This window comes from Microcaecilia unicolor, chromosome 2 (assembly GCF_901765095.1).
Source record: "Microcaecilia unicolor chromosome 2, aMicUni1.1, whole genome shotgun sequence".
NCBI classification, from domain to species: Eukaryota; Metazoa; Chordata; class Amphibia; order Gymnophiona; family Siphonopidae; genus Microcaecilia; species Microcaecilia unicolor.
This window is the reverse complement of record NC_044032.1, coordinates 236,661,181-236,688,894: the sequence shown is the minus strand read 5'-3', so window position 1 is coordinate 236,688,894 and position 27,714 is coordinate 236,661,181. Positions and strand designations below refer to the sequence as shown.

Sequence of the window (27,714 nt, the reverse complement as noted above, 5' to 3'; positions counted from 1 at the left end):
AACTTGCCCAAACTCACATGGCAAGTTAGTGAGAGAAGAAAAATTTAAACTCTAGCTCTTCTGGTTCTCAACTTACAGCTGTAATCACTAGGTGGTGGGGCTTTGGAGTTGGTACACCAAACCTTCAACTCCAAATCCTCTATATTTCTGCTATCTAACTCAGACTCTTACTATGTAAAGTAAATCTTAGAGACATTTGATTAATTACAGAAACATAGGAAATTTCTTAATGTACGAAATTAGGACCAATAGACTGTAAAATATATTTATATGAAGTCTGAACAAATATCTACATATAAAATGATCATCATATATTATAACGTTGTTATTTTCAAGCTAGAATCAAAGTCAGTACATTTTTATCAACTCCAACTCCACCCAAAATTACTTCCAATTCTGACTTCACAACTCTGACTCCACAGTCTTGTTGTACATTGAGCAGAGAATTCTGATTGCCAGGTTAATTCACTTGTCCCTCTGATTACAAAGTTGTGCTAGCGGCTGCCATGCAGCATTGCCGACACAGCCCATCCAAAATAAATGGGCTGTGTCAGCAGTACCGTACTGCCAGCTGCTAGAATGGCTTTGTAAACAGGGGCCTAGGATATATGGAAATACAGGACAACAAACAAGCTGTAGATGATACCTTTTCATTTGACTAACAATGTTTCTTTGACAAGCTTGCAACATGCTACACTTTCTTCATAGTGAAGAAACAATGTTTGGAATGGTTCAAAATAATATTGCATACGCAGACAAAGACAAAGCAAATGCATGATTATACATCATTTCTGGGCTTGCCTTTTTTTTAATGCTATGGAGAAAGGTTTCTTTAATACCTTATAGAAACATCATCACTTTTTGAATTTGTGAAACTATGTTCTGAACCAATATTCATGGAAGCAGGGTACTTGTTATTCATATATGTACTGTGCTTTTAAGTGGGATAGGACTACAAAGTGATGTAATGGTAGTTCTCTTGTGATAGGCTCTTCTTGAGCATCTGTCCCTGCTCCCTAGGCCTTGTGGGACATTTCCTATTGGCTGGCCTTGTCCCCGTGTATGTGGGCTGGAGCCCGCCCCTTCTTTTTCCTTTTGTGGGTTGAGATAAGCAGGTTTTTACCAGTTTAAAAGTACTGACAGCATTCATTCCCAGCACTGAGCTGGATTTCTCCTAGCCCCTCCATGCATGCTAGAGGACGGGGGTTAGTTGAGGACAGACTCCCAATCTGCACAGCAGAGACTCATGTGCACCACTACAGAACTGTAAGTTATTTTCCTTTGTTTGAATTTGCATTAAAGAAGATTTGGTTCAAGAGTCCTGAGTCTTCACAGTGATGTTCTATACTCTGGTTAATTATAGCTAATCTCCTGAGTAGAGACAGTCTATCAGGAGAAAGTGCAGAACACTCTACAAATATGATTAAATACACCACAGGAAATCCAAAGCACTCACCTGCTGCTGTACTGGTACCTGCTGTACAACCTGTGTGGGTACTGATGCCTGGCCAGCCACTGATGTCTGCAAAGTCACTGTTGAACCTGTGTCCGACCCAGTCTCTGATGTCTGCATGATGGTCTCTGAATAATATAAAGAAGGAAATTAAGTTTAGCGGAACAACAATCTAGAGATTAATAGAATGGCTCTATTTCTTTAAAATTAGAAGCCTAAAGGTTTGATTTTATAGCAGGATGCTTACGTGAGAAATCCAAAAAGGTGGCTATTTATAAAGATAAAATAGGCTCTTATATGCCTTCATAAATAGGCACCCAGACCCTGCCTCAATACACAAATGCTGATGCACAAATTTATACCTGTTCCAAATAAAATGTAAATTTGTGCATGTACTCTAAATGCATGTTTTATAAAATATGTATGTATAATGCAACCCCACCTCTGCTCTTCCTGTTTGCTGATCTGTTGAGTATGTCCATAATACCTGCAGCTGTTAGGCAGCTTGGTATCCACTGTCACTTTCACTTCTTAGAGGGGTGGGTGGAGGTCAGTGACCACTGTGGGATTAAGGAAGGATCATGTCTTAATCCCTCCAATGATCATTTGATCAGACAGAAAATCTTTTTCTTAACTTGGACGCGACTGAAACAGGTCTAGACAAAAACATCCTTTTTTGCCTTGGACATTTCTTCCTGTTCAATTATCACTGAAAGACATCCAAATTTTTGGCTTACCCTGGTCCCGCCTCCAATACACCCCCTTGCTATTTGGATGAACTCAGTGAAAAATATCCCAATTCTGCCTATTTGGAAATCACGATTTAGACATTTTCAGCAGATGGATGTTTTTCTGACCATTTTGAAATGTTTATCTGCTTTGAAAATGCACACCACAGACTCCTATGTGTCTTTCTAAAATACTAGTGGAAATCCTGCAAAAATCACAAGTAACTGAACCATACATCCATTTATGCCAGCCAGATAGCAGGTATAAATGTATATGCTCTGTTTGACCTTGATAACGAATCCCTCAATCTCCCTTTATGGAATTATGTCTGTAATCCCTATTACTATGTAAGGCACATTGAACCTGCTTTGAGTGGGAAAGCGCGGGGTACAAATATAATAATAATAATAATCATACAGAGTAAAGTAGTCAGCTGGGGGTCTGTGTAAAAGTGTGGTATTTGGACGTTAGATCATTTGGTACAGGAAGGGAAACCTAAATTGTTTGACCAGCAAGAATTTAATCTTCCTAACGAGCTCTGTTTTCAATGGGTTCAAAAGTGGAACCCCCATATAACGCAGCCCACAATAATACAAATCCGCATACAACACGATCATGTATTGGCTCTTTTTTTTTTTTTTTTACATACAGCTCCTTTTATAAAAGATCAATTTTTGGTTCGATTGTATTCATGTTCTATTGACCCAGCTTAATATGACCCTGCATTTAACGCAATATTATATGGATCCCAATCATAGCGTTATATGCAGGGCTATTTTTTTTTGGATATGGAGAAGTTTACATAGTAGTGGGTAAGGGGTGATCCTTTCAGTGTGGAGGGCTTAACTGGGGGGGGGGGGGGGGGGGTAACTGGGGGGCTTCGTCTGAAAGTCATGGCAGGGAGTGTTGGACTATAGTTGGTGGTCCAATGCTCCCGAGTAGTTTAAAAAAAAAAGCACAGATAAAACCTGGTGTTATTTTACCAAACTTTTAGGGCCATAATGCTGTCACGTAACACCTTAATACTAATCCTAGTATCCACCTGGAAGGTCTGACCAAGCACTGCTCAGGCCCACTTGAACCTGCGCACGTGCTCCTAAACTGGCATACTCTCCACCCACCACTGGGTCCCGCTTGTCTCTGGGCGAGTTCTCCCACCCACAAGTTATTTCCCTGGTGGTTTCTAGAGATAATGGTGAAATAATCCTAGGGGTCCCACCATTCCCAGAAAACACCCACAGACCGAGAACACAAACTGCCAGGATTCTTAGTCAGTCCAGGACAACAGAGCTAATAACCTAATAGGTTTATTATCATAAAAAACTAGAACAGTGAACGGTAAAAGTGGTAAACAACAAACAGAAACAGGTAAAATAACAAGGACTCTGTATTAAAGCTGACTAAATACTTTTTCACTATCTAAATAGTACATGGGGAGATCAGGAAAACAAACAGCTCACAGGAATTGAACAGGGCCTCAGTGCAGAGGTGGGGCTATTGGTTGGGAGGCGGGGACAGTGCTGGGCAGACTTATACGGTCTGTGCCAGAGCCGGTGGTGGGAGGCGGGGCTGGTGGTTGGGAGGCGGGGATAGTGCCTGCGGTAGCCCAGCGATAGTTTATTTTTAGAGAGCATTAAGCCTGCGTTGGGCTTACCACCGCTCTATAAAAGGGGTCCAAAATGAGGGAGGAATGGAGAAATAGGATGATTAGAATGCAAAAACCTTTTCTGTTTTCAATTATGCATCCATCAGGAGAAAAAAAACAGGGATTCAGGGCAACTGGGGGGAGGGGGTTATTTGAGCTCAAAAAGAGTTGACTAGACAGATTAGTTTTTATATTAAAGTGCCTGGATTTGTGCAGCCAAATTTGACCAGTTAGTACAGAATATTACAATGAATTTTTAATTTGACTTGACCTCACACCTTTCTCAGAAATTTAGGATGAGTTACATTCAAGTACAGTGACTATTTTCCTGTCCCCAGAGGGCTTAGAATCCAAAGAGTCCTTTTACTAAAATATGCTATATAATGGGTTTAGCATGTCTTAATGCAGGACTTTCCACAAGCTAAACCCATTTTTAGTGCATCCATAAAATATGGTATTTTCGACTACTATATTTGTAGGTCATGCACTAATTTGTCATTAGCATGCGGCAACTGCAAATAATTAACTCGGGAGTACTTATCACCCCCTATTTAGGAGGTGCTAAAGCTCCTGTTTTAACCCTGTGCTATTCAGTTAGCATGCGCTAATCTGAGAAGCACTACCTGAAAAGCATTTCTACGCCCATTCTCTGCCACTGACACATCCCCTCCAAAAATAAAATGTAAAAATACCACATGGTTAGCACACACAAGGTAAAATTATGTATCATACCTGATAATTTTCTTTTCATTAATCATAGCTGATCAATCCATAGACTGGTGGGTTGTGTCCATCTACCAGCAGGTGGAGATAGAGAGCAATCTTTTTGCCTCCCTATATGTGGTCATGTGCTGCCGGAAACTCCTCAGTATGTCGATATCCAAGCTCCATCCGCAGGACTCAGCACTTAGAGAATTACACCCACAAAGGGACACTCTGCCCAGCTCACCACCGCCGAAACGGGGGAGGGGAATTAACCCAGCTCATCCCCACACAAGTGGGGGAGGGGAATCCGTCCAGCTCATCCCCGCGGAGCGGGGGAGGGACACCACCCCGCCAATGCGGGGGGGATCTGGCTTATCCTGCAACCGCAACCGCGGGAGGAGCTGACTGACCCTAACACCGCCTAAGCGGGAGGGGTACAAAGCTGCCCTACAGCCGCACGAAGCGGGAGGGAGCGCCGGCAGAATTTATGTCTCAATCCAGCCCCGTAAAACGGAGGGGAGAGGAATGCAGCAGCTCACTGTAACACAAACTCGTCTCAACTCTTGAAGAATCAAATTGAAAATACTTGAACACGAAGTCCTCCTGAACAGGAACTGAAACTAAACTTGAACCTGAAATGCAACCAAAATATAAACAGTACAGATATCTGGGAGGGGCTATGGATTGATCAGCTATGATTAATGGAAAGAAAATTATCAGGTATGATACATAATTTTACCTTCCATATCATCATGCTGATCAATCCATAGAATGGTGGGATGTACCGAAGCAGTACTCACCCAGGGCGGGACATTGAAATCCCTGACCGCAACACTGAAGCTCCAAACCGGGCCTCCGCCCTAGCAGCCACAGTCAAGCGGTAATGCCTGGAGAAGGTATGGGCCGATGCCCAAGTTGCCGCCTTGCAAATCTCTTCCAAGGAGATGGACCCGGCCTCTGCCATCGAGGCCGCCTGAGCTCTAGTGGAGTGAGCCTTGAGCTGGATAGGCGGCACCTTCCCCGCGGCCACATAAGCCGCTGCAATGGCTTCCTTGACCCATCTTGCCACTGTAGGCTTAGCAGCCTGCAGACCCTTACGAGGACCTGCAAACAGGACAAACAGTTGATCCGATTTCCGGAAATCATTGGTCACTTCCAAGTATCTGATGATGACTCGTCTCACATCCAGATATTTGAGAGCAGAGTATTCCTCTGGGTAGTCCTCCCTACGAAAGGAAGGGAGACAGAGCTGCTGACTCACATGGAAGCGAGAAACAATCTTGGGCAGGAAGGAAGGCACTGTGCGAATAGTCACTCCTGCCTCAGTGAACTGCAGAAAAGGCTCTCGACATGAGAGTGCCTGGAGCTCGGAAACTCTTCTGGCTGATGTGATAGCCACCAAAAAGACTGCTTTCAACGTCAGGTCTTTCAGAGATGCCCTCGACAAGGGTTCAAAAGGCGGCTTCTGCAAGGCTCTTAGCACCAGGTTGAGATTCCACGCAGGCACCACTGAGTGCAGAGGTGGGCGCAGGTGATTAACTCCCTTGAGAAAACGTACCACATCTGGCTGTGAAGCCAGGGAAGCACCCTTCAGGCGGCCCCTGAAGCAAGCCAGAGCCGCTACCTGGACTTCAAGGGAACTGAGCGACAGGCCTTTCTCCAGACCTTCTTGCAGGAATGCCAGCACTGAAGAAATTGGAGCAGTGAAGGGAGAAAGTGAGCCTGCTTCACACCACGCTGCAAAGGTACGCCAAACCCTGGCGTAAGCAGTAGAAGTAGAGCGCTTCCTCGCTCTCAGCATAGTGGCGATGACCTTGTCTGAGAAGCCCTTCTTCCTCAGACGCTGCTGCTCAATAGCCAGGCCGTAAGACCAAAGGGGGAGGGATCCTCCATCACCACGGGATCCTGATGCAACAGGCCCTGCTCCACTGGCAGCCGCAGAGGGTCGTCCACTGAGAGCCTGATCAAGTCCGCATACCAGGGACGTCTGAGTCAGTCCGGACCCACCAGGATAATCCGGCCCGGATGCTTTGCCACGCGGTCTAGTACCCTGCCCAACATGGGCCAGGGCGGGAACACATAGAGAAGCTCTTGTGTCGGCCACTGTTGGAGAAGAGCATCTACTCCCAGAGATCGAGGGTCCCGTCCTCTGCTGAAAAAGCGCGGCACTTGGCAATTGGCCGATGACGCCATCAGATCTAGGCTCGGCTGGCCCCAGCGCTTCGTGATGTCCAAGGACGCCTGAGCCGATAACTGCCACTCTCCGGGATCCAAGGTATGGCGACTGAGAAAGTCCGCCTTGACATTCATGATTCCGGCAATGTGGGCAGCTGACAGCTGTTCCAGGTTCGCTTCCGCCCACTGGCATAGATTCATGGCTTCCTTGGCTAGAGGGGCGCTCTTGGTACCTCCCTGGCAGTTGACATAGGCCACAGCCGTGGCATTGTCCGACAGGACCCGTACTGGCTTCAACGCCAGTACCGGGAGGAACTCCAAAAGCGCCAACCGAATGGCTCTGAGTTCCAGGAGGTTGATAGACCACTTTGCCTCTGCAGGAGACCAGAGCCCCTGCGCTGTCCTTCCCAAGCAGTGGGCTCCCCAGCCCGTCAAAGAGGCATCCGTCGTGACGACAATCCACTCCGGGGTCACAAGAGGCATCCCTGCAGACAACTTGTCTGTCTTCAGCCACCAGCTCAGCGCCTTGCGCACTGCTGGGTCCAAGGGAAGGCGCACAGCATAATCCTCCGACACCGGAGTCCAGCGCTGCAGCAGAGAGTGTTGTAGTGGTCTCATATGAGCCCTGGCCCAGGGCACTACTTCCATCGTGGCCGTCATAAAGCCCAACAGCTGCACATAGTCCCAAGCCCGAAGCGGCTACTAGGAACTGGTCCACCTGAGCCTGAAGTTTGACAATCCGATTGTCCGGCAGGAACACTCTGCCCACTTGGGTGTCGAATCGAACTCCCAGATACTCCAGGGACTGAGTCGGGCACAGCTGGCTTTTCTCCCAGTTGATGATCCACCCCAGGGAGCTCAAAAGAGCAATCACCCAGTCCACAGCTTTGCCGCACTCTGCATAAGAGGGGGCTCGGATCAACCAGTCGTCCAGATAAGGATGGACTTGTACTCCTTCCTTTCGAAGGAAGGCCGCGATGACCACCATTACTTTGGAGAAGGTCCGCGGAGCAGTAGCCAACCCGAACGGGAGGGCTCTGAACTGGAAGTGTCGGCCCAGGACTGCAAAACGCAGAAAGCGTTGATGAGGAGGCCAGATGGGAATATGCCAGTACGCTTCCTTGATGTCCAAGGATGCCAGGAACTCCCCTGCCTTCACTGCCGCTATAACAGAGCGGAGAGTCTCCATGCGAAAGTGCCAAACTTTCAAGGCCCGATTGACCCCTTTGAGGTCGAGGATAGGCCGTACAGAACCTCCTTTCTTTGGTACCACAAAGTAAATGGAGTAACGTCCCTTGCCAAGCTGATTTTCTGGCACCAGAACGACCGCACCCAGGCGGATCAGATTGTCCAAGGTCTGCTGCACTGCCACAGCTTTGACCGGAGACTTGCAGGGAGAGAGTACAAACCCGTCTCTTAAGGGTCGGCAGAACTCTAGCTTGTAGCCGTCTCTGATGACTTCCAGCACCCAAGCGTCTGAAGTTACCCTGGTCCACTCGCCCAGAAACGAGGACAGGCGTCCTCCAATCTGCACTGGGCCATGGACCAGGACCCCGTCATTGGGTACGAGACCCTGGGGGAGGACCGGAGGGCGCACCTCCGGGACGGCGGTCTCTGCGAAAGGAATGCTGCTTGGGGGAGAAATTCCTCTTGAAGGAAGAGAGGGCAGAGGAGCCCGACTTGCCCGGGCGGTACCGACGGGCTTCCTGAAACCGTCCTCTGGAGATACCGGGGCGAGCACTGGCCCGAGCCCTGACCTCTGGTAACCTCTTGCCCTTAGACGTGCCGAGATCGGTCACAATTTTGTCCAGCTCGACCCCAAAGAGCAGTTTGCCTTTAAAAGGCAACTTAGCCAGGCGGGACTTAGAGGCGTGGTCAGCAGACCAATGTTTCAGCCAAAGCCACCGCCGTGCAGAGACTGTCTGAGCCATACCTTTAGCCGAGGCTCTCAAAACATCATACAGTAAGTCTGCCAAATAAGCCAAGCCCGATTCCAGGGCCGGCCAATCAGCCCTCAAGGAAGGATCCGAGGGGGAAGCCCGCTGCACAATCGTGAGGCACGCCCTGGCCACATAGGAGCCGCAAACTGAGGTCTGCAAACTTAAGGCAGCCGCCTCGAAGGACGACCTTAAGGCCGCCTCCAATCTTCTGTCTTGGGCGTCCTTTAGGGCCGTGCCACCTTCCACCGGCAACGCCGTTTTCTTAGTCACCGCAGTGATTAAAGAATCCACGGTAGGCCAAAGAAAGGCCTCCCGTTCACTTTCAGGCAAAGGATAGAGGCGGGACATAGCCCTAGCCACTTTGAGGCTCGCTTCCGGGACATCCCATTGAGCCGAAATTAAGGTGTGCATGGCATCATGCACGTGGAAGGTTCTAGGCGGGCGCTTCGTCCCCAGCATAATGGCGGAGCCAACAGGGGCTGAGGGAGAGATGTCCTCTGGAGAGGAAATCTTCAAAATGCTCATGGCCTGCACTAACAGGTTGGGCAAATCCTCTGAGCGAAAGATCCGCGCTGCAGAGGGGTCATCCGCTCCATCCGAGCGGGAATCCGTCTCCTCCAAGGAATCCCCAAAGGACCGTTGGGAGAACTCAGATACGCTGCCCTCATCCACATCAGAGGAAACAGAGTCCTCTAAGGCCTGGGAATCCACCCGAGGGCGTTTACTTCCGGGGGCCTCAACCCCTTTATCGGACAAGGGAGAAGGGGCAGCGTTTTGCATAAGGAAGGCCTGATGCAGCAGCAAAATAAACTCGGGGGAGAAACCCCCCAGTCTGTGCACTTCAGCAGCCTGAGCCACAGCCCTAGACGCACCCTCAACCGGCGCTCGCAAGAGTGGGGGAGAAACATGCTGCGCATCCAAGATGGCGTCCGGCGCGACACTCCGCGAAGGAGCCGCGCGGGAAGAACGGCGCTTAACTTTAGCCGCTTTTTTGCCGTCGCCCAAATCAAGGGCGGCCATGGCATTAACGTCTCCCAGCTCAAGGGCGGCCCAAGAAGAAGCCGTCCGAGCAGAGTGGCCGGCCAAGATGGCGGAGGCGAGCAGCAGGGGATGGGCATTTATGGCGGGAAAAACCGCCGCACCGGAGGAAGACCCGGGACACTGACCGGCCTCCGAACTGACACCCAACAAGGGCGAATCAGACTTTAAGACCCCCGCATCCCCGCTAGAAGCGCACACGCGGTCCGGGGAGTGATTCTTCACGTCCTCGCCCTCCGACGCCATAGGCCACGTGGAGATCGATCGGGGAACCCCCTGCCCGCTATAAAAAGGTAAAAATTACCTGCTTCTCGCTCCGAGCTGTAACGACCTGGTGTCCCAGTGAGTAGCTGCAACAAACGTTTAAATAAACGTCGAAATAAACGCCTTTAAGGACGTCCAAAATTTTTTTTTTTTTTTTTTTTAATGGAGCCAGCGGGAGGGGGGAGAAAAAGAGGGACCTGGCGCCACCAGGTTTGCACTTGCTCATGAAGAGCCCTCAACCCCAGGTACTCAACAAAACCTAAAAATTAGGCTTGGAGACCTAGCCAGAGCTGCTGCTGTGTGTGACCACCACCTGCTGAGATAGAGAACATACTGGGGAGTTTCCGGCAGCACATGACCACATATAGGGAGGCAAAAGGATTGCTCTCTATCTCCACCTGCTGGTAGATGGACACAACCCACCAGTCTATGGATTGATCAGCATGATGATATGGAAAGGACAATTACCTTTAGTGCATCCTGCAGTAAGCCTTTTAGCGCACATTAGTAAAATGAACCCTAAGTTTCTACCTGAGGCTGTTACTTGTTCAAGATCACAAGGAGTGGCAATGGAGTTTGAACCTTTCCCTGGTTCTTAGGCTGCTGCTCTAATCATTTTAGGCTACTTCTCCACTCACACTGACTAAGTAAATATCAGACCCTGCTTGTATCAGACCCTGCTTGGTGCCAAAATGATATATAATAGAATATTTTTTTTGTGTCAGGATTTATTTATTTATTTAGATTATTCTGCTGAATATGGCTTTGAGTTTTTTGTACATTCATTTTATTTTATCATTACTGTGATGACAGTATGAGAGTAGTTTTAACAGTGACTTGATCATGTACAATAACATTTTTATGTGCCTGTGAGACCCCGGCCAAGGGGTATGGGGTGGCTCTGGAATTAACTCAGCCAGACAAGGTAAATAAACATTTCTAGGAGGAGCGGGACAAACTGCTTGTTCTTTTGGCCGCTGTTGGTGACAGGGTGCTGGGCTCGATGGACCCTTGGTCTGTCCCAGCATGGCAATGCTTATATACTTAAATAAATGTTTTATGCATTTACATCTGGGCTTGTTGCTTCACAAACTATGTAAAGTCTCTTATCTTCATAGAAGAAATAGTCTTAGCATGGGCCTGAGGCCAACGGGGCCCAAAGCACAGTCCACGGCCTGTGACTGCCATACCCCCAAAACAGTTTATAACTTTTCTCTCTCTCTCTCTTTTGGAATGAAAACCTCCAGAGGAAATTGGAAAGTCATGGGATAGGAGGTAGTGTTCTATTGTGGAATAAAAACTGGTTAAAGGATAGAAAACAAAGAGTAGGGTTAAATGGTCAGTATTCTCAATAGAGAAGGGTAGATAGTGGAGTTCTGCAGGGGTCTGTGTTGGGGTTGCTGCTTTTTAACATATTTATAAATGAACTAGATATGGGAATAACTAGCAAGGTAATTAAATTTGCTGACGACAAAAAGTTATTCAAAGTTGTTAAATCGCAAGAGGATTGTGAAAAATTGCAAGATGACCTTATGAGACTGGGAGACTGTGCATCCAGATGGCATATGACTTTTAATGTGAGCAAGTGCAAAGCGATACATGTGGAAAAGAGGAAAACAAGCTATAGCTACGTGATGCAAGATTCCACGTTAGCAGTCACTGACCAGGAAAAAGATCTAGGAATCATTGTTGACGATACTTTGAAACCCTCTGCTCAGTGTGCTGCGGAAGCAAAGAAAGCAAATAGAATGTTAGGTATTATTAGGAAAGGAATGGAATATTCAAAAGGAGGATATTATAATGCCTTTGTATCGCTCCATGGTGCGACCGCACCTTGAATACTGTGTGCAATTCTAGTCACCGCATCTCAAAAAAGATATAGTGGAATTAGAAAAGGTACAGAGAAGGGCGATGGAAATGATAAAGCGGATGGGACAACTTCCCTATGAGGAAAGGCTGAAATGGCTTGGGCTCTTCAGCTAGAAGAAAAGACGGCTGAGGGGAGATATGATAGAGGTATATAAAATACTGAGTGGAGTGGAAAGAGCAGACGTGAATCGCTTGTTTACTCTTTCCAAAAATACTAGGACTAGGGAGCATACAATGAAGCTACAAAGTAGTAAATTTAAAATGAATCAGAGAAAATATTTCTTCATTCAGTGTGTAATTGGAATTCGTTGCCAGAGAATATGGTAAAAGCAATTAGCTTAGTGGGGTTTTAAAAAGGTTTGGATAGCTTCCTAAAAGAAAAGTCCATAAGCCATTATTAAAATGGACTTCGGAAAATCCACTGCTTATTTCTGGGATAAGCAGCATAAAATATATTGTACTGTTTTGGGACCTTGCCAGGTACTTGTGACCTGGATTGGCCACTGTTGGAAACAGGATGCTGGGCTTGATGGACCTTCAGTCTGTCCCAGTATGGCAACACTTATGTACTTATAATTCCAGGTCCGGCCCTAGCCAGATCTCAGAACACGGCTCAAAATCCTCAAATAAAATATTGGCTTATCTCAGCCAGGTCACAGGAGCTAGAAACATTCAGTAAAAGGGTGTATGCTGGGGCTTCAGTTCTTCCTTCTTTTGGCCTCTTAATCTTTCTTCTCTGGTCCTCTGTATCAGGGCCTGTCTCCATCTGAGAGCTCTGTATAGGAGCCTGTCTGCTCTGACCCTCAGGAAGCTTTTACCTTTTGCTCCCTGACAAGCCCTGCCCTCCTGGCAAGCCAGCCCAATATCCCTCTGCTCATTTGCCTCTGCAGTTCAGTCTCTGGCATGGCATGAAGCTGCTGAACTGCAATCTCAGTGTTTCTAGGGATGCCTAGCCTTATGTTCCTCACTCTGGGCCAGATGCACTAAACTTAACGAGCCATTAATGAGCAAGTAGTAAACCATGGCATGCACTAAAGGCTTCTCCGAGCCATTTTTCGATCACGGTAGCAGCTAACGAAAACGGAATGCAGATGATCCAAAGGCTATTATAATGAGCTGCACTACCGTTGCAAAGCTATTATAATGAGATGCACTACGGTTTTCCAATCCCCTTACCGTGAAAAACCTAACGGGAGGTCTTGTTGGGGCAAATCGGAAGAAAAGAAAATGTCATCAGGGACGTCGTTTACTGAAAATAAAATCCTCTAAAAAGACATTCTTTTTACAGGCTACAAGCTAATCTACAGTTCAGAGACAAGAGAATAAAAACTAGCCTGATGATACGAAGGAGCCTGACAAGCTGGAGTTACTGGATGCTGTCATGTCTGTCTCTTTCTCACATGAACCTTGGCCCACATATCCCTCTTTTCCAGTATTCCCCTCCTCCCCCTCCCTTGGTCCCCATAGCCCTCTTTTCCAGTCTTGCCCTCCTGCCTTGACCCCATCTTTCTAGCATTGCCTCTCACCCTTGGCCCCCATCTCCCCCTTTTCCAGCATTAACCACTCTTCCCAGGCCAATATCACTCCCCTCTCTTTCTCCCTCCTTGGTCTGGCATTTCTCCTATGATCTCTCCCCCCTTCTGCTCCCCCCCCCCCCCCCCCCGGCAGGTCCTGCATCGCTCCCTCGCCCTCTCCCTTCCTTCCCCCTCCCCACAGTCTTCCCTAACTCTGCAACACTAGTACTGACAGTGGCAGCGATTAGAGCAGGCTGCTTCCAGCTAACGTCGGAGCTTTCTCTATGCAGGGTCCCGCCTATTCTGATGCAACGTCCTGTTCTCGCACAGGTGGGACCTTGTAGAGAGAAAGCTCAAACACCAGTTGGAAGCAGCCTGCTCTAATTGCTGCTGCTGCTGCTGCTGCCAGTACTACAAAAAAGGTAGGAAAGCCTGCCAGGGGTGGGGGAAATGAAGGGAGAGAGAAGGCAGTGATGAAGGACTGGGAGGGTAGGGAAGGAAGCAGAAGAGGGGGGGAAGACATAGAGACAGAACAGACTGGGGGCAAAATTTGCTATTTCTAAAAGTAGCCCTGCACAGAAAAGCCTGTGCACCTGACTGGGAGGTGGGGGCTGAGCCTCCTGTAGCTACACCCCTGGTATCAGTCACTGTTCAAAAGACAGCACCTACAAGTTTCTAAAGCAGGCTTTCCCAATTCTGGTTGGGTTTTCATGCCATCTACAGTGAATACATCTGACATAAATTTGCATATTTTAGAAACCTGGTATATGTAAATTTACCTCATGCATATTCATTACAAATATTCTAAAATCTCAACTGGCTCTGGAGTCCTCAGCGCAGGTTTCAGAAACCCTGGTTTAAGGGGAATTGCAATCTGTTGCTTTCCACCAAAGCCTGTTGCTGTAATGCCTGGCTACGGGAGAAGGATCAGATATGGGAACAGAGCCAAGGAGTCCCGAAGGAAGCTGATGATGGCAGATGGATCTGTGGGCTTTACAAATTTCCTGAATAGCTTGTCCTACTCCCATCAGCCATGGGGAAATGGAAAGAAAAAACAGAGTATTTGCCTTTACACCAGCAACTGCCGAAATGGGCCATATAGATGAATCTGTCATCCCAAATACAGCTGGAAAGAACCTCATGTTGCCAACAGGGATAGAACTGGGGTGGCACCAGACAGTCCTGTTTTCCAGGAAGATTATCTTTTATTAGAGATCACATACCACCACTGCAGCCTCCAACGACATCTCCTGGCTATTGCATGCAGTATAGACTACCACAATGCAGCAGAAATTGTTTGGTGGAAAATTGATAGTGAGGACATGAGAGCTGTACCAGATGTGCAGAAGCATAGCAGGCTTAGTGGAGCAGAAAGAGGACTCTCCCCTGCAGCCATTACCAAAGTTGGTAAAATAGCAGAACCAAGTGCTTGGGCTGAGAAAATATTCTTCCTCATTAACATAGAGGTGAGTATCCTTGCTGTTACGCCACAGACTAGGCTTCAATTCCCCGATGCAGAAACACAAGCCCTTTTCTCTAGGTTTAAAAAAGTTTGAACAAATTCCTGGAAGAAAACTACATCATTTTTTATTAAGGTAAACCTGGAGAAAGCCATTGCTTAACCCTGGTGATAAGTAACATGGAATCTTGCTACTTTTTGGGATCCAACCAGATGTATGTAACCTGGATTGTACACTTTTGGCAACAGAATGCTAGGTTAGATGGGCTTTTGGTTTGACCTAGTAAGGTAATTCTGTGTTTATGTTTTTAAATATTTTTATTTGTAAGTTTAAATAATGACAATAGAAGTTTAACATTTGCTAAAGAAAGAGGGCGAATTACAAGAAAAAGAAATTCTTATGTGTTTAGGTTCCATCTAAAAATAAGGACAAACTACATCCCTTGCTTGATGTCCTCTGCCACCTATTTTCATAGGTTTATTTCTTTTGTGTGTCCCTATCAAGGAAGTAAACTTAGAGGAGAGCTATACTCTGCTTCACTTCACATTTTTCTAATTTGACTGCTTTTCTTATTGATTTATCCCTCAGATACCAAAATTTGAAAGTTGAATCTCAAAAGCCCATGGTGGCTAATTGGCCACTCTGAAATAGAAGACTGAACAGCTTCTAAAGATAAACAATAGAACCACTTAACTGTGCTCTAGGAACAAACAATTTAGAAACCCTGGAGAACTATTTGTGAAAGAGAAACCTGTGATTTTTTTTTAATCTTTCCAAAACCTCCTTTGGTTCTGCTCAGGATAAGTTTTTAAGAGGTATCTAGCTAAAGCTCTTAAAATTTCACTGGAAGTTCTCCTTGCAACATATAAGGTATATTTATCCTTAACTAAGAAGGCCAATAAAAAGCATTAACAGGATCATCAAGTCTCTTAACATATCTGAAATATTGGAGAAATCCAATAGTGGCTTGGTAACCAATGCAAAATAGACATTTATCAATATTTTCTATTTCCTTTTTTTAACTGATTTTCTTTTATTCTGATATTTGCTTAGGGCCCTGTTTACTACGGTGCATTAGTATTTTTAGTGCGTCTACACTTAGCCCGCGTGCTAACCATGTAGGTGCCTATAGGGATATTGTAGGCAAGTATACACAGTAGGAGTGGCCTAGTGGTTAGGGTGGTGGACTTTGGTCCTGGGGAACTGAGGAACTGAGTTCAATTCCCACTTCAGGCACAGGCAGCTCCTTGTGACTCTGGGCAAGTCACTTAACTCTCCATTGCCCCATGTAAGCTGCATTGAGCTTGCCATGAGTGGGAAAGCGTGGGGTACAAATGTAACAAAAAAATGCACGTTAAAAATATTAACACGCCTAAAACGCTGCTGAGTAAATAGGGCCGTTAATTGCTTCACTTTCTGATTGTGATGGTTTGTCTTGAGTTGTTAAATTTAACATTCAATAAATATTATATTAAAAATAGGAACAAATTCTAAGCAGAACTGAATGAAGACCCCTGATTCCTCAGACTCAGTTGAGACTGGTTTTCATTGAACTGGAAACTCTAAAAAGGATCAAGAGGAAGCTGTCAGCCAAAACAAGAAAAAAAAAAAACATAGAAGATGCCTGGCAATGATGAACAATCTTTTTGTGCTTCATTTCAACTAGTAGTAATTTTTTTGTTGTATTGTGTGTGTGTTCTGGAGTATTTTACTTAGTTCAGTTTCTTTACAGTGTTCCTTTCAAGTACTATTCATCACTCACAAATACAGTCACACTAATCCATTTTGATAAGCTAAATAAACTCCTGCAGTTTGTCATTAACACAGCCCATATGTAAATGAGCAGTACCTCTACTGTTGGAGAAAATGCAAAGGATTTTTATCTAGTCATCCTTGCCTAATGCGGCTGTCAGGTGCATCAGGAGCAACAGATGCTTGTTTGACAAAGGACCTTTTTATTCTGCCTAATTAAGCAGTTGGACACACCCGCCAGTTAAGGGTTCTGCTTTGTACAGCCAGGGCTGGCTAAATCATGAGAATCTACAGCTAAATAGGCCACGTTTTGAAAGAAGGCTAATTAACCCCTAGGAGAAGGAAAAGAATATTGCACTAACCCAGCTGCTGAACATGACAAGATTAGCATTTCTTCAACTTGACAGGAAAAATCTCAGCAAAGCAACTGTGTTGAGAACAAACAGGGATTGCTGCAGGTTTTGTGTGCTCCAGTTTTCTTTTGTTAAGCTTTCTGAAGATTATTTAATACACTCAAATTCACAGCAGGGATCCCTCTGACATCTACAACTTACATGCCAGACAAAATAACTTAATAGTTTGACCTAATCAATTACCCTACCAAACACAAATGTACAAATGAGTAGAAGAAAAAGAGGAGGAATGTGTTTTAGTTTGCAGAAGTCTTTTATCTCAAACTAATTTGCTCTCTTCTTAATACAAGAGTTTACAAAGTTTGGCTCCCCTACATATGTTTTATTGTGTGTCTTAACATTCTGAAAACGACTACAGGTTTTAATTCAAATTATAGCTTGCAAGTCCTTTTCAAGGGCTCCACAGAAAATTTTCCCCACATTTTGCATCACCAAATAAGCCCAAATAAACTAAATTATTGCATCAATTTATCACAGCAAACTTTTCATTTAGAAGTAGAATAAACACTAATCTTACAATATGAAATGTCAGAATAATGACTAAAACATCATTATAGCTTCCCAAACATAAAAATTCAAAAATATAATTCCCTCTCTGGCCCCCACAGTACTATAGCTAAACATGCTTAAGCACCAGTTATCAGTGTCTGATATTCTGAACAAGGCCATAACCAAATTCATAGGAGGAATTATTAATCACTTCATAATTCTGCTATTACATATACACATAAAGCTATCCTTCAAAGTTTAGAACAAGATATTAATTCAGTAAAATCTAAGTTAATTTCAGAAAGTATAGCCAAACCAAGCAATTATGGGGCGTAGTAATCAACTTGGGCTACCATTAAGGTAAGTTATTTTACCACTAACTTGTGCTATTTTTAAACAAAGGCCCCATTTTATGCAAAGACCTAGTTACTACTAACTGGGGTTAACCGTAAAATAACACACCTTAGTGTTAGCCCATGCTGATGACTCCCCCCCCCCTATATATTTTACTGCAAGCAAACATTAAATAAGCATCTATGAAGCATTATACAAATTCATCTTAAATTCTTTGGTTTTGAACTTTAAAGATCATAGGTAAAAGCATGGATGCATTGGATTTCTTTTTAATTTTGGACTTTCTTCTATTAAAAATATCAGAAAGCTGCAAAATGCACCTTCCCTCATCTACCACATATACCCCCATTTCCAGAAACACACACATCACCACAAATAACCTGTCCCCAGGAAACCTCCCACCCATTCCACACCCAGACACACACATCAAGACCCACTTCCCCACAAGCCCCAAACCCAACCCCCAAGCATAGCCCCCTCTGCTAAGCTTCACCCCTGCCTCAGGTGCATATATGCACAATATCTACCACACACACACACAAAAAATAAATCCTCCACTGAGTTAAAGTTGGTCCACAATAATCCTCCACTGAGTTAAGGTTGATCCACAATAGTCACATATATTAAAGGGCTTCAGTGTGTTTAGCCAACTCTGTATTTTTATAGTCCTTAGACTGATCACCTCACTTTCCAACATCATTCTCCTTTTTAGCTAAAATTCAATACAATAAATTGCAGAGCACTGCATTTGAAGTGCAAAAATCCAAGGGCGGTGAGAAAATAATATCCACCAAAGAGGATAGGAACCTCAGTGTGATTGTGTTTCAAAGCAAATACATGCTGTGAAACGTGATCCTAGAACCAGAATGACAACAGGGTATATCGGGAAAAGCATAACCAGCAGAATCTGTACAAGCTATTGAAACCTCACAACATAACATCCAATTCTGGAGGCACTCCAAAAGGCTATAGACAGACCAAAGGCAGACCAGAGAAAGATTATGAAGTCTGCACCAAAAACTATATGGAGTTGAGTTTTAAGAATCTAAGGAGCCCTTTCATGAAGGCCCGATAGGGCTACCACACAGGTAGAACATGGCAAAGCAGAATTACTGCCGGGTGCACCCAGGCACCCTATGGTATTTCTGCTTTTGCCGCTTGCTGTTTGCCGTGCTAGCACAGAGACGGGGGCAGGAAGTAGGCATGCCCGGTGGTTATCGGGCAGTGCAGGAACTGCCGCATGCTGCCCGATTACCACACGAGTAGTGTGTGAGCCATTACCACCTACTAAATAGGTGGCAGTAAGAACTGATGAAGTAATGGCCACATGCTAATTTGGAAATTAGTGTGTGGCCATTAATGACAGAAATAAAAATTTGGCTATTTTAGAACCACACTAAAAAGTAGTCGGACCGTATGGGAAACCCACATGCTAAAACTACTGCCAAACACTTTTTAGCATGGCATTGTAAAAGGATCACTAAATAATTATATTTATATACCCTAAATGATAGGAAATACAAGGGAGACATGATAGAGACATTCAGATACATGTGGAGGGTGATTTTACAACAGAATGCATACGTAAAAAGTCCAAAAAGGACCTATTTTATAGAGGTGACAAATACATTTACATACTACTGTTGAAACCTATTTTATAATGACCTTTAGTAGGAAACACATTCTTCTATTCCAAAGGTATAAATGTGCATCTATTCTATGAATGTGAACAAGCATTTTATAAATATGTACATACATTGCAACTTTAGCCCACTAGCTCCTAAAAGCTGATCAGTCAGTGCTAGGACATTGGTACTGGCCATTTGCTATCAACTAGGGCCATGGAGACCTAGAACACTAGATTAGCTTTCCTCGTTTAACACTCTTGGGGGATTTTAATTTGCACATGGAACTTTCTGATGATTCTGTTTCTGATTTCTTTCTTGTTTAGATAGTTTACAGTTTGTTTTACAGGATATTGTTCCAACTCATGCGAAGGGTTACTCCCTAGATTTAGTTACTCCTACTTTTTCCCAGTTGGTGACATTCTGCACGTGGTCGCCAGTCCCTTGGTCATAAGCACACGAGCAGTGTCATACTGGGACAGACTGAAGGTCCATCAAGCCCAGTATCCTGTTTCCAACAGTGGCCAATCCAGGTCAAAAGTACCTGGCAAGATCCCAGAACAGTAAAACTGATTTTATGCTGCTTATCCTAGAATATGCAGTGGATTTTCCCAAGTCCATCTTAATAATGGCTTATGGACCTTTCTTTTAGGAAATTATCCAACCCTTTTTTAAACCCTGCTAATCTAACTGCTTTTACCACATTCTCTGCCAACAAATTCCAGAGTTTAATTACTCACCGAGTGAATAAATATTTTCTTCCCCCCTAGTCCTAGTACTTTTGGAAAGAGTAAACATCTACCTGTTCCACTCCACTCATTATTTTATAGACCTCAATTATATCTCCCCACAGCCATCTTTTCTCCAAGCTGAAGAGCCCTAGCCACTTTAGCCTTTCCTCATAGGGAAATCGTCCCATCTCCTTTATCATTTTCATCGCCCTTCTTTGTACCTATTCTAATTCCACTATATCTTTTTTGAGATGCTGTGACCAGAACTGCACACAGTTTTCAAGGTGAAGTCGCACCATGGAGCGATACAAAGCCATTATAACATTCTCAGTTTTGTTTTCCATTCCTTTCCTAATAATTCCTAATATTCTATTTGCTCTCTTAGCCACCACTGCACATTGAGCAGAGTTTCAACGTATCAACAATGATGACACCTAGATCCTTTTGCTGGGTGGTGACTCCTAATGTGGAACCTTGCATCACATAACTATAGTTTGGGCTCCTCTTTCCCACATGTGTCACTTTGCACTTGCTCACATTAAACATCATCTGCCATTTGGATGCCCAGTCTCTCAGTCTTGTAAGGTCCTCTTGCAATTTTTCACAATCCTATTGCAATTTAACAACGTTGAATAAATTTGTGTCATCAGCAAATCTAATTACCTCACTAGTTATTCCCATCTTTAGATCATTTATAAATATGTTAAAAATCAGTGGTCAGACCATTACCTGTGCAATTTTATATTAAATTTTAACTTACTGAATTTTTATCCCTATCCTAGGAGGAAGACTATTATTAGAAGGGGTAGGATTTGTGCTGAGGGTTTTTTTTTTGGGGGGGGGGGACATGCTATTCCCAATTTAAATACTAATGCTGTAAACCTTAAAATGTTATTTTCAAATTGGCAGAGTAAACCTGCTAATGGCTCTAGATATAGTAGCTCCACAAAAAACTAAGGGCCCCTTTTACAAAGCGGCAGTAAGCCAAACGCAGGCTTACCGCTCGCTAAAAAGGAAGTACCGCTGGGGTACTGCAGCAGCCCAGTAGTACTTCCCACCTTCAGCACGCCGTCATATCCGTAGCTTAGTAAAAGTAGAGGTGAGTTACAAGTCTTTTGATGTTCCTTTTTGCTTGTCCAAATCTAATGAGAATGAAATTGATGTTCCCCTTGCTATGCCTGCTGATAGGATTTGGTCCACTTTTGATCTAATCGCTCAATCTGATGTAAAACCTTTGTTAAAAAGACTGTCATCTAGCCATTGTTCTCTTGATAAATGTCCTTCTTTTCTTTAAAAAGATCCTCCTCAACCTATAATTAATTGGATAGTACATTTTGTTAACCTTTCACTAAGTCTTGGTTGGTTTTCCTCATTTAAGTCTCTGGCTCTCATGGCCTGGATGTTGAGAGCGTAGAATTCGCTTCCTTGGGTCTCTCTGAGGGTGTCTCCCGGGTTTTGCTTGCTTCCAGTTTCTCATTTTTGGGCAGCCAGCTTTGGAACGCTCTACCAAGATCCATCCAAACAATTAATGACTTTCTACCCTTTAGAAAAATGTTGAAGACACATCTCTTCAAGCAAGCTTACCCTAACGACCCAACTTAACCTCATAAGCCCACCCACACAACTCCTGCTCTGAAGATGATTATACCTTAAACCATGTCTCTCAAACTCCTTATACTCATCCCCCAGTCTTCTCTTCTCCATCTTCCCTACACCATACCCCTCCCAATCTCTTTCCTTTTGCCTATCATGCCTTGTTTACCTTTCCAAGTTCAATTCACATATTCTTAAAACCTTACTATTACTATGTTTATTACAGTTTGTAATATTCTCCTTACAATACTTTGTAACTCTATTTACTATGTAAGCCGCATTGAACCTGCTGTGTGTGGGGAAACCGTGGGGTACAAATGTAATAAATAAATAAATATTGTTTTGATTCTGATCCCAAAGGCTTCTTCTGATTTAGATCTGTCGCAGGCTGTCAACTTTAGACCCATTGCTAATATGCCATTTATTTCTGTAGCGCCGGTGTGTACCTGACAGTAATCTGCCTGGTTACCACTGGGTTGGCATGGGAGCCCTTACCGCCACCTCAATGAATGGCGGTAAGGCCCCCCCCCCCCCCCCCCCCCCCGAAATGGCCATGCGGCAAGTGCTTTACTTGCTGCACGGCCATTTCCTGCAGAAAAGCAAGACCTACCTTTTACCTGCTATAGTAAAAGGGGGCTTTGGCACGCATCAAAAACACGCGCCAATGCAGGAGCAGGCCCCCTTTTGCTGCTGCTTGGTAAAAGGGGCCCTAAATCCACAATATTGTTCCTCCACCTTTGAAATATACTAGTTTTCAGCTATTGCTGTCACCCAATATGCTGTCTTTTTTTGGATAAGATATTAAAAATAACTGCCTTGATCCAATTGTTGGACTTTATAGACATAAATGTTCTATTGGGGCCATACCAATTTGGCTTCAGACAAAATCACAGTACAGAGATCTTACCGCTGTCTTGCACAGCTATCATATGTCAAGTTTTCAATCATGGTCAAAAGTTTATCTTTGTCCTGATCAATATCTGTACTGCTTTTGATACCTTTGATCATTCTATCTTACTTGCTTGTGTTAAAGTGACTGAGATGGCTGGGAAAGTTTCTGAATGGTTTTTGTCCTTCTTCTTTCATAGATTTCAAAAGTTTGTATTCAAAATGATCAATAATCTAATTATCCCTTAGTCAGGGCTCTGCATTACCTGCCACGCTTTTTAATTTGTATTTAGCTCCCATATTAACTATTAGCCAACTGTGAAGGTCAGATGATATCCAGTTCCTTATGCCAGTCATATCATACCTTAGCGATGCTTTGTAAAATGTTGCTAGATATTTCATTGACACAGGGAACTGGATGAATGAGAACCTCTTGGTGATTACATCTGGTAAGAAAGAATGATGGAGTGGAGGAGTGGCCTAGTGGTTAGGGTGGTGGACTTTGGTCCTGGGGAACTGAGATCGATTCCCACCAGGCACAGGCAGCTCCTTGTGACTCTGGGCAAGTCACTTAACTCTCCATTGCCCCATGTAAGCCACATTGAGCCTGCCATGAGTGGGAAAGCGTGGGGTACAAATGTAAGAAAACAAACCTAGGTAAATCTAAATATTTAGAACGCCCAGCAGTAGTACAAATAGATGCTTACCATGTTCTCACCCTCTACTGGCTGAAAACATGGTTCAACCAATAAATGAAGAGCTGGCCATAGGAGAAAGGTAAGAAGAGAAAAAAGAAAAGAGGCGAGGGAGAGGGGAGAGACAAGGGAAAAGAGGGATGCATCACCATGTCCCCCAACACCTCTTCCCATTGCCCCACCCCATACTCAGAAAGCACCCCATGCCCCTTCCTCACACCCCGCCCCTCCATTAATATCCAAGCAATTCTACATTCCCACCCCACATACCCACTCAGTGAAATGAACTTTTGGGCAATGTTTCAAGGGTGCACTTTTCAACTTGCTAATTTCTATTTCTTTAGTCAGTCATTAAGTTTATTTTTGGATGATGCTTTGGGAGAGAGGGTCCCGCTTTGTTACTTCCTTATTAATCCCTATCTTCTTTCCCAGTCCCTTCGCCCCTTTAAAAAAATAAAACTACCTTCTTCAATTAACTAGGCTTCAGCAAGCTCAGCAGACCATAGTGATAGCTCTAATTTTATATGTGCCCAGCAGCATCGGTTGCCCTGGTCATAGAAATGGCTTATGTTCCTCTGTGACAATGCAGCATAGGAATGCATAGAGTTCTTCTTCCTTGCAGCAGTAAGCACTAGAAAAAAAAAATAAGTTTTCACCAGTGTAATCAGGCACCTGGGATTCATTTACATCTGCTCAGTGATATGTATCTGCAGCTGGTACAGATGTACTCAATTGTAATGTGTACTGAAGGCAAAGAGTGTACTGAATTGATTGTGTACTGAAGAGAGAGTCAAAGAAGAATGAACTTTAGTTTACAATTCTCTGGCTTTAGAGTAGACCCACCCAAACTTGGGAAATATTTCTGGTAAATTTCTGCAACTTCCCTGCATGGTATCTGCAAATGCCTGAAACAGATTTGGATGGAGCAAAGGTGGAATCTCCCTTGGAGTTTCTGCTTCAACAATAAATAGCAAATTTTTTTTAATCTAGTACCTTACATACCTATTTGCTTCAGCCTCAGATCTTCTACTTTGCTACTACTGAAGTCACGTAGTATATACAAACTCTACCTTTCACCTTCACAATAGAAACGTTATTGCATATGTATAGGCAAACATAAATAAAAGTCAACAGGCAAAGTTCTACAATTTCACTTTAATTTCTTTTTATTAATGTCATGTTTTTCAAAATACGTTCAACTCAAAATCTATGAGTATTATTTGAAATTAGAAAGCATGAGGCATCCCGTAGTAAGTTTCAAATGTGCATGCGCTACCCACATGCTAAAAAATATTTTTTTATTTTTGGCCACGGGGGCATGTCTGGGGGTGTAGAGAATGGGCGTTTCTGCACTAACCAATTAGCACATTGGCATTGCCATGCGCTAATTAGTACAGGATTAGCATGTGAGCCCTTACTAAATACAAAATAGGTGACAGTAAGGGCTCACGCACTAACTTTTCTTAATGGTCGTGCAATAATGGCAAAATTAGCCCATGGCCATTAATTTGGAAACTCGGCCATTTTCTGGCTGCAGTAGAAATGGCCTTAGCAGGCAGGAAAGACCCACGTAAGGGCACATTAAGGCTACTTTCTAACGCAGCTTTGTGAAAAGGTCTCTTTAATATTTTCCTAAGGAAATAAATATTTTAAATAAATACTTTCTGCAAGGATCTAGCAGAAAGTTGCTTCATTACAAAATGCATGACTCATTACCCCTTTCCAAAATGCAGCATGCTCACTACATGATATTGACTTTAATTAAGAACAAGACACAAAAATGCTTGCTCACAATGTAATTGCCACACTGCCTCATTTCAATATGCTCAGAAGCACTTACATGGCTCAACTCCATAGGAAGCAATGAGGAAATTGCAGCAGTCTCCAGTCATTACTGAAAAACCCTTCAAACACCTCTCAGGACCAAAATCAAATCTATTATATTTGCAGCCTTGAAGAGAAATGTACACCTAATGAGAGACAAGCAAAACAATTGGGAAAGGAACATTCTAATTTGATAGTTGTGTCCAGAGCCATGGAAACCATTCAGGCATCTCTCATGGACTAATCAGTGAGGAAAAGAAATTGCATGTGTTATACCTGAAAACATAACAGATAAATGGTTGATTGAGAAATTAGCTAGATTTTATTACAGGAGAGAATGGTTGGTTTAGAGATTATGATGGGAATTGTTTAGGATTTCTATTAAATAAATTTATATTATTACTATGTGAGTTTTGGGAGGGTGTGTAATTTTGAAACTAATGTTCTAATATTATGCACTCTGTCCCAGCTCCCTAGCAAGAGTAGGAGAAGAGTAAGGTTGTAAAAATGTTTTACTATAAAGTATTTTCTATTTATATTTTTATGACATTGAATATGACTATTTATATTGTTAAATATGTATGTTATTAGGCTTTTTGTAATACATAGTGGAAGCATGCTTTGCCCACAAAAAGGCATGAATAAACTGAAATTGCAATAATAACACCATCACTAATTTAATAGGATGCCAGATTTTATATATCTACATCAATATCTATATATATAAGCTACCTCACACAGAGGGGCATAATCGAACGGGACGCCCTGGTTTTCATGAGGGCGTCATCGCAGGACGTCCCCACAAAGGGGCGGGGAAACCCGTATTATCGAAACAAGATGGGCGTCCATCTTTTGTTTCGATAATACGGTCGGGGACGCCCAAATCTCAACATTTAGGCCGAACTTTGAGGCCTAAATGTTGAGATGGTCGGCCTAAGAGATGGTCGTCCCCAGTTTTCGGCCATAATGAAAACCGAGGACGCCCATCTCAAAAACGACCAAATCCAAGCCCTTTGGTCATGGGAGGAGCCAAAATTACACCAACCGGGCACCCTAGGAGGCACTGCAGTGGACTTCACAAATTGCTCCCAGGTCTATAGCTCCCTTACCTTGGGTGCTGAGCACCCCAAAACCCACTCCCCACAACTGTACACCACTACCATAGCCCTAAGGGGTGAAGGGGGGCACCTACATGTGGATAGAGTGGGTTTCGGGTGGGTTTTGGAGTGCTCACATTTACCACCACAAGTGTAACAGGTAGGGGGGGGGATGGGCCTGGGTTCACCTGCCTGAAGTGCACTGCACCCACTAAAACTGCTCCAGGGACCTGCATACTGCTCTCATGAAGCTGGGTATGACATTTGAGGCTGGCAAAAAAAAAATTGTAAGTTTTTTTTTAGGGTGGGAGGGGGCTGGTGACCACTGGGGGAGTAAGGGGAGGTCATCTCCGATTCCTCCGGTGGTCATCTAGTCAGTTTGGGCACCTTTTTGAGGCTTGGTCGTAAGAAAAAATGGACCAAGTAAAGTCGGTCAAGTGCTCGTCAGGGACGCCCTTCTTTTTTCCATTATCGGCCGAGGATGCCCATCTCTTAATCACGCCCCAGTCCTGCCTTCACTACAGTGCCGACACGCCCCCATGAACTTTGGTTGTCCCCACGACAGAAAGCAGTTGAGGACGTCCAAAATCGGTTTTCGATTATGTCGATTTGGGCAACCCTGAGAGAAGGACGCCCATCTCCCGATTTGTGTCTGAAGATGGGCGCCCTTCTCTTTCAAAAATAAGCCTGACAGTCTAAATCTTTACAGAACACAGACACCACATAACAGAGCTTGTGACAAACTTTCCAAATGTGATACATGCCAACAGCAGGGATGAGAAACTCAGACTATCCCAGATGAATATACATGAGACAGATTTGCCTGCACATTGCCTCCAAGTATAAAAATCAATTACATGCATAATCATTAGGGTTAGGGATCCAAAGGAGAGGAAGATCAAAATAATCAGTGTAAAAAACAACCCAAATAAATGAAAAACAGTATGGCTTTTCATCAGTTTGTTACTTTTACTTACATGTATTACAATTATGTTTGTTCCTTTTTTTGGAGAGAGCTTATACCCCTGATGCAGACAGCCACTGAAATACGGCCATATCAGTTCCGGTTTATTCAATAAAATGTCTACATGCCACACAGGTGGTTCTTTTGTGTTTGTTTTTCCTTTTTTGTTTTTTAAATAATCATTAGGGTTAGCCTCAGTAATGCTCAGTTCGCTTTCTAAGTAAGCTTTGCATCCCATTTTTTTCCATTTGCAGGCACAAAATAACATTCCCCAAACCACCCTGAGCTTCCTGAAGTCTCAAGTGCATTTCTTGATAGGAACAGATTTCTGCATGAAGTTTTGAATAAAGCAGAATCTTCTTGTCCTTCATAGGGTATAAAATACTTTTTACATATGAAAAAAAAACTATATGGAAATTAGCCATTTGTAAAGGATATTACAGAAACTGAAAGAGAAGGGATCGCAAACAAAGCTCTTAGAGACACAAATCCTGAGG

At 44.0% G+C, this 27,714-nt stretch overlaps 1 protein-coding gene across 1 annotated transcript in view; it reads right to left on the bottom strand.

Annotated features, from left to right (window-relative positions):
* Positions 1-27,714, bottom strand: part of RFX3 (regulatory factor X3) — a 604,963-nt gene that overhangs the window by 315,280 nt on the left and 261,969 nt on the right. The window contains exon 2 of the mRNA XM_030193816.1: positions 1,457-1,581. Within this exon, the coding sequence (XP_030049676.1) occupies positions 1,457-1,573 (117 nt within the window). The 5' untranslated portion in view covers positions 1,574-1,581. The remainder of the gene's footprint in view (positions 1-1,456; positions 1,582-27,714) is intronic.